This window comes from Coregonus lavaretus (genome assembly GCF_964263955.1).
Source record: "Coregonus lavaretus genome assembly, contig: HAP1_SCAFFOLD_1159, whole genome shotgun sequence".
Classification (NCBI taxonomy): Eukaryota; Metazoa; Chordata; class Actinopteri; order Salmoniformes; family Salmonidae; genus Coregonus; species Coregonus lavaretus.
Window position 1 is genome coordinate 77,911 of NW_028157303.1, and position 9,553 is coordinate 87,463.

Sequence of the window (9,553 nt, forward strand, 5' to 3'; positions counted from 1 at the left end):
AACTTGTTATCAGTATAAACCTCAATCAGTCACACTCCAAACTCCACTATGGCCAAGACCAAAGAGCTGTCAAAGGACACCAGAAACAAAATTGTAGACCTGCACCAGGCTGGGAAGACTGAATCTGCAATAGGTAAGCAGCTTGGTTTGAAGAAATCAACTGTGGGAGCAATTATTAGGAAATGGAAGACATTTTTATTTATTTAACCTTTATTTAACCAGGAAGGGCTCATTGAGATTTAAAATCTCTTTTTCAAGAGCGTCCTGGCCAAGATAGGCAGCACCAAGTCATTACAAAAAATTACAGACATACAACATGAAAAACTACAAGTAATCTAGTAAAAACCATTCATGAATTCACAAGAGTATAACAATATCAAAAACAGCAAATTAAAAACATTGACAGGTCAGGGAATCAGCCTCAAAATCCTTCATCAGAGATTTAAAAACCCCAATCGGGACAAGTTCTTCCAGTTTAAAATTATTTTGTAAGGTGTTCCAAGACGATGGCGCAAAGTACATAAAAGACCTTTTACCAAATTCAGTTCGGACATTTGGAACAGTTAGCAGGATAAAGTCCAGTGAACGAAGAGAGTACCCACCACATTTCTGAACAATAAAAATGCCCAAATAAAAAGGTAGTAAACCCAAAATGGCTTTGTAAATAAAAGTATACCAGTGACTGAGCCTACGAGTGACTAGAGAAGGCCAGCCCACCCTGGTATACAAAGTACAGTGGTGCGTAAGGGTTTTGCAGTTTAAAATAAATCTCAAAGTACCATGATAGAGTGTCAATTGATCTCAAACACTGAGCGGAAGCATTCATATATAAAATATCCCCATAGTCTAGTAAAGGCATAAATGTAGCTGATACTAGCCTCCTTCTGGCTTCAAAAGAAAAACAGGCCTTATTCCTAAAATAAAATCCCAATTTCAGCTTCAATTTTTTTAAGTTGTTGAATATGCAATTTAAAAGAGGCCGTCATCAATTAGAATTCCAAGATATTTATATGAGGTTACAACCTCAATCTCCTTGCCCTGACAGGTAGTAACAGGTGAAAGGTTCAGAGGTCTATTTCTTGCATTAGAAAACACCATTACAAGACCACTGATAATCTCCCTCGATCTGGGGCTCCACGCAAGATCTCACCCCGTGGGGTCAAAATGATCACAAGAACGGTGAGCAAAAATCCCAGAACCACACGGGGGGACCTAGTGAATGACCTGCAGAGAGCTGAGACCAAAGTAACAAAGCCTACCATCAGTAACACACTACGCCGCCAGGGACTCATCCTGCAGTGCTAGACGTGTCCCCCTGCTTAAGCCAGTACATGTCCAGGCCCGTCTGAAGTTTGCTAGAGTGCATTTGGATGATCCAGAAGAGGATTGGGAGAATGTCATATGGTCAGATGAAACCAAAATATAACTTTTTGGTAAAAACTCAACTCGTCGTGTTTGGAGGACAAAGAATGCTGAGTTGCATCCAAAGAACACCATACCTAATGTGAAGCATGGGGTTGGAAACATCATGCTTTGGGGCTGTTTTTCTGCAAAGGGACCAGGACGACTGATCCGTGTAAAGGAAAGAATGAATGGGGCCATGTATCGTGAGATTTTGACTGAAAACCTCCTTCCATCAGCAAGGGCATTGAAGAAGAAACGTGGCTGGGTCTTTCAGCATGACAATGATCCCAAACACACCGCCCGGGCAACGAAGGAGTGGCTTCGTAAGAAGCATTTCAAGGTCCTGCAGTATCCAGATCTCAACCCCATAGAAAATCTTTGGAGGGAGTTGAAAGTCCGTGTTGCCCAGCGACAGCCCCAAAACATCACTGCTCTAGAGGAGATCTGCATGGAGGAATGGGCCAAAATACCAGCAACAGTGTGTGAAAACCTTGTGAAGACTTACAGAAAACGTTTGACCTGTGTCATTGCCAACAAAGGGTATATAACAAAGTATTGAGAAACTTTTGTTATTGACCAAATACTTATTTTCCACCATAATTTGCAAATAAATTCATAAAAAATCCTACAATGTGATTTTCTGGATTTTTTTCCCTCATTTTGTCTGTCATAGTTGACGTGTACCTATGATGAAAATTACAGGTCTCTCTCATCTTTTTAAGTGGGATAACTTGCACAATTGGTGGCTGACTAAATACTTTTTTCCCCCACTGTATAGTGTTTATCATATCAGAATGAGAATATCAGTTCAGAGTGATGTCAGATACGTCATATCAGAATGAGTGTAGGGCTGGGCAATATATCGAATGAATGTTTTAGAGCGATGTTCCAAATGCCTATATCACTCCACAGACACCAAGCCCCTCCTCCTTAACACTCCACAGACACCAAGCCCCTCCTTAACACTCCACAGACACCAAGCCCCTCCTCCTTATCACTCCACAGACACCAAGCCCCTCCTCCTTAACACTCCACAGACACCAAGCCCCTCCTCCTTAACACTCCACAGACACCAAGCCCCTCCTCCTTATCACTCCACAGACACCAAGCCCCTCCTCCTTAACACTCCACAGACACCAAGCCCCTCCTCCTTAACACTCCACAGACACCAAGCCCCTCCTCCTTAACACTCCACAGACACCAAGCCCCTCCTCCTTAACACTCCACAGACACCAAGCCCCTCCTCCTTAACACTCCACAGACACCAAGCCCCTCCTCTTTAACACTCCACAGACACCAAGCCCCTCCCCCGGCCCGTGTTAATATTTATAAAAAAAAATCTCTCTGCATTGTTGGGAAGGGCCCATAAGTAAGCATTTCACTGTAAATCTACACTTGTTGTTTACGAAAAATGTAACAAATAAAATTTGATTTGTTTAAACTCGCTATTTGCATTTGAGGTTTGGTCCAACAGAACCGGTCATATGGACACAGAAACACAGAGACATTATTTTACTGTAATAGAGGAGAAGTTAGCCTTTCTAACTACCCTTTTTATGTCTCAACTTCCAACATGTAGAACAGAGCAGACCAAAACGAGAGTGTCAATGAACATGTGGTAAAGTAATGCTCAGTACAGCTAGCAGCAATCTAGCCACAGGCTGTCAGCTGTCTAGTCTGTGTGTTATGAATGTGCAATGAGCACAAAAATACGCATTTATATAAGGAATTGCCAACTTGTTGTTATTCTGAGAAATAAGCATCTTATCCAGGTAGGCTACTTGATTTCAATATCTTAAAGTGAACAGGTGTTCAAACAATTGGAGGCGGCCAGGAGGGTGTGTTCATAACAGTTCAACTGTTCTACCGTCTTAGCAAGCAAATAGATCCAAGTTGGCTTGCCTTTTAAATATAAAGATTAGCTGGCTAATCACTAACACGTGGGCTTGTGCTTGAGAGATTTGTTTATGAGGCCCGTGTTAATTTTCTATAATGACTGCTACAAGATGTTGGTCATTATTAGTGGATGTGCGTTGTGGATAGTTCTGATTCAATTTGTTACAAAAAGGGAATTTTCATAGACAGACATGAAAGCCAGAATAGTGATTATTGCAAAAAAAGGTTAAACTATTTTGATAAAATAATGTAATTATTAGTGTGGCTGTGGAAGGCTTATATTTAGGTATAATTTTGTGTTTTGACCTTTTTAATTGTGCAACAAAACTTATTCAGAGAACTTTTAAAATGTAGTGATATATCGTGAGTCGCCCATAAGTTTGAAATAGGGATGCACATTTCGGTAAATTTTGCTGCTGGCGAACCTACCCTCATTAACCGGACAACAAACTGATTTGCCTAACAGTATGCATGCATACAAGGAACGGAAATGTTTCATTAATTAACCTCTTATGGATCGGACCCTTTTTTTTCAATTTTCACCTAAAATGACATACCCAAATCTAACTGCCTGTAGCTCAGGACCTGAAGCAAGGCTATGCATATTCTTGATACGATTTGAAAGGAAACACTTTGAAGTTTGTAACTGTGAAATTAATGTAGGAGAATATAACACATTAGATCTGGTAAAAGATAATACAAACAAAAAATATGCATTTTTGTGTTTTTTGTTCCATCTTTGAAATGCAAGAGAAAGGCCACAATATAATATTGCAGTTTAGGCGCAATTTAGATTTTGGCCAACAGATGGCAGCAGTGTGTGACGTTTCGGATTGATCCAGTGAAGCATTGCAATACTGGACTATTATGTACTTGGAAATGTAATTGATACATTTCCAAGTACATAACTATAGAGAACATATATATATTTTGTATTACCATATCATTTTTGTAAGTTTACACACTCCCAGGAATGTCATACATGATGGATCATTAGCTTATACACTAACTTTCACACATCTAGATGGCCGGGCGGGGTGGGTGTGGAGCCAGAGACAGCAGGGGTTCAAACTGTAAAACCCAGTTCCTACATTTGAATATAAAAAATGATTTTATCAAACAAAACGATGCTACATTTTATCTTTGGGACCCTTAGGATGACAAATCAGAGCAAGATTACTGAATGTAAGTACATTATTTACCTTCAGAGGTGAATATATCAAACCAGTTGCCGTGATACGTTTTTTGTTGTTGTGCACTCTCCTCAGTATTTTTTCACTGAAATGGCTAATGTAAATTGGACAGTGCAGTTAGATTAACAATAATTTAAGCTTTCTGCCCATATAAGACATGTCTATGTCCTGGAAAGTTTGCTGTTACTTACAACAGTCATGCTAACCACATTAGCGCATGTTAGCTCAACCGTCCCGTATACGGGACACCGATCCCGTAGAGGTTAACAGCTTAATGGAAACATGCAACAATAGCAAGCCTATAGTCTTACAGTTAAAAGGCTATAGCCTATTATTGAACATGCAACTCATGTAATGAAGCAGCTAATAAAATTTAATTTTGCTGCCTCTCTAACCTGGTGGTCCCTGCACGCACGACCCACGTGGAGTTCCAGGTCTCAGGAAGCCTCTAGAACTGCTGTTCTGTGGCCAACAAGGCAGAGTTCATCTCAGTCTATGCTACCCTCCAGTCCCTCGACTTCTTGGCGCTGACGGAAACATGGATTACCACTGAAAACACTGCTACTCCTACTGCTCTCTCCTCGTCTGACCATGTGTTCTCGCATACCCCGAGAGCATCTGGTCAGCGGGGTGGTGGCACAGGAATCCTCATCTCTCCCAAGTGTACATTCTCTATTTTTCCCCTGACTCATCTGTCTATCTCCTCATTTGAATTCCATGCTGTCACAGTCACTAGCCCATTCAAGCTTAACATCCTTGTCATTTATCGCCCTCCAGGTTCCCTTGGAGAGTTCATCAATTAGCTTGACGCCTTGATAAGTTCCTTTCCTGAGGATGGCTCACCCCTCACAGTTCTGGGGGACTTCAACCTCCCTACGTCTACCTTTGACTCATTTCTCTCTGCCGCCTCCTTTCCACTCCTCTCCTCTTTTGACCTCACCCTCTCACCGCCCCCCCCCTACTCACAAGGCAGGCAATACGCTTGACCTCATCTTTACTAGATGCTGTTCTTCTACTAATCTCACTGCAACTCCCCTCCATGTCTCCGACCACTACTTTGTATCCTTTTCTCTCTCGCTCTCCTCCAACACTACTCACTCTGCCCCTACTCAGATGGTAATGCGCCGTCGCAACCTTCGCTCTCTCTCTCCCCCTCTACTCTCTCCTCTTCCATCCTATCATCTCTTCCCTCTGCCCCATCCTTCTCCCTCCAATTTCCTGATTCTGCCTCCTCAACCCTCCTCTCCTCCCTTTCTGCATCCTTTGACTCTCTATGTCCCCTATCCTCCCGGCCGGCTCGGTCCTCCCCTCCAGCTCCGTGGCTTGATGACTCATTGCGAGCTCACAGAACAGGGCTCCGGGCAGCTGAGTGGAAATGGAGGAAAACTAGACTCCCTGCGGACCTGGCATCTTTTCACTCCCTCCTCTCTACATTTTCTTCATCTGTTTCTGCTGCTAAAGCCACTTTCTACCACTCTAAATTCCAAGCATCTGCCTCTAACCCTAGGAAGCTCTTTGCCACCTTCTCCTCCCTGCTGAATCCTCCTCCTCCTCCCCCTCCCTCCTCCCTCTCTGTGGATGACTTCGTCAACCATTTTGAAAAGAAGGTTGACGACATCCGATCCTCGTTTGTTAAGTCTAATGACACTGCTGGTCCTGCTCACACTGCCCTACCCTATGCTTTGACTTCTTTCTCCCCTCTCTCTCCAGATAAAATCTTGCAACTTGTGACGGCCGGCCGCCCAAAAACCTGCCCGCTTGACCCTATCCCCTCCTCTCTTCTCCAGACCATCTCCGGTGACCTTCTCCCTTACCTCACCTCGCTGATCAACTCATCCTTGACCGCTGGCTATGTCCCTTCCGTCTTCAAGAGAGCGAGAGTTGCACCCCTTCTCAAAAAACCAACACTCGATCCCTCTGATGTCAACAACTACAGACCAGTATCCCTTCTTTCTTTTCTCTCCAAAACTCTTGAGCGTGCCGTCTTTAGCCAACTCTCTTGCTATCTCTCTCAGAATGACCTTCTTGATCCAAACCAGTCAGGTTTCAAGACTGGTCATTCAACTGAGACTGCTCTTCTCTGTGTCACAGAGGCTGTCCGCACTGCTAAAGCTAACTCTCTCTCCTCTGCTCTTATCCTTCTAGACCTATCCGCTGCCTTTGATACTGTGAACCATCAGATCCTCCTCTCCACCCTCTCCGAGCTGGGCATCTCCGGCGCGGCTCACTCTTGGATTGCGTCCTACCTGACCGGTCGCTCCTTCCAAGTGGCGTGGCGAGAATCTGTCTCCGCACCACGTGCTCTCACCACTGGTGTCCCCCAGGGCTCAGTTCTAGGCCCTCTCCTATTCTCGCTATACACCAAGTCACTTGGCTCTGTCATATCCTCACATGGCCTCTCCTATCATTGCTACTCAGACGACACACAACTAATCTTCTCCTTTCCCCCTTCTGATAACCAGGTGGCGAATCGCATCTCTGCATGTCTGGCAGACATATCAGTATGGATGACGGATCACCACCTCAAGCTGAACCTTGGCAAGACGGAGCTGCTCTTCCTCCCGGGGAAGGACTGCCCGTTCCATGATCTCGCCATCACGGTTGACAACTCCGTTGTGTCCTCCTCCCAGAGTGCGAAGAGCCTTGGCGTGACCCTGGACAACACCCTGTCGTTCTCCGCTAATATCAAGGCGGTGACCCGATCTTGTAGGTTCATGCTCTACAACATTCGGAGAGTACGACCCTGCCTTACACAGGAAGCGGCACAGGTCCTAATCCAGGCACTTGTCATCTCCCGTCTGGATTACTGCAACTCGCTGTTGGCTGGGCTCCCTGCCTGTGCCATTAAACCCCTACAACTTATCCAGAACGCTGCAGCCCGTCTGGTGTTCAACCTTCCCAAGTTCTCTCACGTCACCCCGCTCCTCCGCACACTCCACTGGCTTCCAGTTGAAGCTCGCATCTGCTACAAGACCATGGTGCTTGCCTACGGAGCTGTGAGGGGAACGGCACCTCCGTACCTTCAGGCTCTGATCAGTCCCTACACCCAAACGAGGGCATTGCGTTCATCCACCTCTGGCCTGCTGGCTCCCCTTCCTCTGCGGAAGCACAGTTCCCGCTCAGCCCAGGCAAAACTGTTCGCTGCTCTGGCACCCCAATGGTGGAACAAGCTCCTTCACAACGCCAGGACAGCGGAGTCACTGACCACCTTCCGGAGACACTTGAAACCCTACCTATTTAAGGAATACCTGGGATAGGATAAAGTAATCCTTCTACCCCTCTTTACCCCCCCCCCCCCCCCCCCCAAAAAAAAAAAAAAATACATTGTAAAGTGGTTATCCCACTGGCTATAAGGTGAATGCACCATTTTGTAAGTCGCTTTGGATGAGGGAGGGAGGGAGGGAGGGAGGGATTCCATATTCAATATAGAGGGCTGATATTTTTATTTTTCAGGTTTGGCTTTTTCAGGAGAGGCTTTATTACTGCCACTTTTAGTGAGTTTGGTTCACATCCAGAGGATAGGGAGACATTTATTATGTTCAACATAGGAGGACCAAGCACAGGAAGTAGCTCTTTCAGTAGTTTAGTTGGAATAGGGTCCTGTAGGCAGTTCTGTGCAGACTCAGGACAACAGCGTTTTGCAGAAATACGCATATTAAAGTCCACAATTTGTTTTCTAATGATCATGATCTTTTCTTGGAAGAAGTTCTTAAATTCATCACTGCTAGGCCGTCCTCCCTTTTTTAAATTTGTTTTTATTCTGCTCAATAAGATTGGATCAGTAGGCTGATCGAATAGCAGGCTGTGATGGATCAGTAGGCTGATCGAATAGCAGGCTGTGATGGATCAGTAGGCTGATCGAATAGCAGGCTGTGATGGATCAGTAGGCTGATCGAATAGCAGGCTGTGATGGATCAGTAGGTTGATCGAACAGCAGGCTGTGATGGATCAGTAGGCTGATCGAACAGCAGGCTGTGATGGATCAGTAGGCTGATCGAATAGCAGGCTGTGATGGATCAGTAGGCTGATCGAATAGCAGGCTGTGATGGATCAGTAGGTTGATCGAACAGCAGGCTGTTGTTCCAGAGTATATAACCTCCTAACCATCTGTGTGGTGTTGTTCCAGGTGTATAACCTCCTAACCATCTGTGTGCTGTTGTTCCAGAGTATATAACCTCCTAACCATCTGTGTGGTGTTGTTCCAGGTGTATAACCTCCTAACCATCTGTGTGGTGTTGTTCCAGGTGTATAACCTCCTAACCATCTGTGTGGTGTTGTTCCAGGTGTATAACCTCCTAACCATCTGTGTGTTGTTGTTCCAGGTGTATAACCTCCTAACCATCTGTGTGGTGTTGTTCCAGGTGTATAACCTCCTAACCATCTGTGTGTTGTTGTTCCAGGTGTATAACCTCCTAACCATCTGTGTGGTGTTGTTCCAGAGTATATAACCTCCTAACCATCTGTGTGGTGTTGTTCCAGGTGTATAACCTCCTAACCATCTGTGTGGTGTTGTTCCAGGTGTATAACTTCCTAACCATCTGTGTGGTGTTGTTCCAGGTGTATAACCTCCTAACCAGCTCAGTGACTGTGACGATCAACGGCAAAGAGAACCATTATAACCCAGGACAGACCTTCATGGTCCCATGTGGTGAGTTAGAACCCAGGACAGGCCATGCCTTCTGACCCCCTCCCTGTGTTGTCCAACAGGCCATGCCTTCTGACCCCTTCCCTGTGTTGTCCAACAGGCCATGCCTTCTGACCCCCTCCCTGTGTTGTCCAACAGGCCATGCCTTCTGACCCCCTCCCTGTGTTGTCCAACAGGCCATGCCTTCTGACCCCCTCCCTGTGTTGTCCAACAGGCCATGCCTTCTGACCCCCTCCCTGTGTTGTCCAACAGGCCATGCCTTCTGACCCCCTCCCTGTGTTGTCCAACAGGCCATGCCTTCTGACCCCCTCCCTGTGTTGTCCAACAGGCCATGCCATCTGACCCCCTCCCTGTGTTGTCCAACAGGCCATGCCTTCTGACCCCCTCCCTGTGTTGTCCAACAGGCCATGCCTTC

The 9,553-nt window shown here is 45.6% G+C and overlaps 1 protein-coding gene across 1 annotated transcript in view; it reads left to right on the top strand.

Annotated features, from left to right (window-relative positions):
- LOC311125557 (uncharacterized protein) overlaps window positions 1-9,176 on the top strand; it is a gene marked incomplete at its 3' end in the record, with an annotated part of 43,692 nt that extends 34,516 nt beyond the window's left edge. Inside the window, exon 9 of the mRNA XM_084199588.1 lies at window positions 9,051-9,176. Within this exon, the coding sequence (XP_084055714.1) occupies window positions 9,051-9,176 (126 nt within the window). The remainder of the gene's footprint in view (window positions 1-9,050) is intronic.
- Window positions 9,177-9,553: the final 377 nt, after the last annotated feature.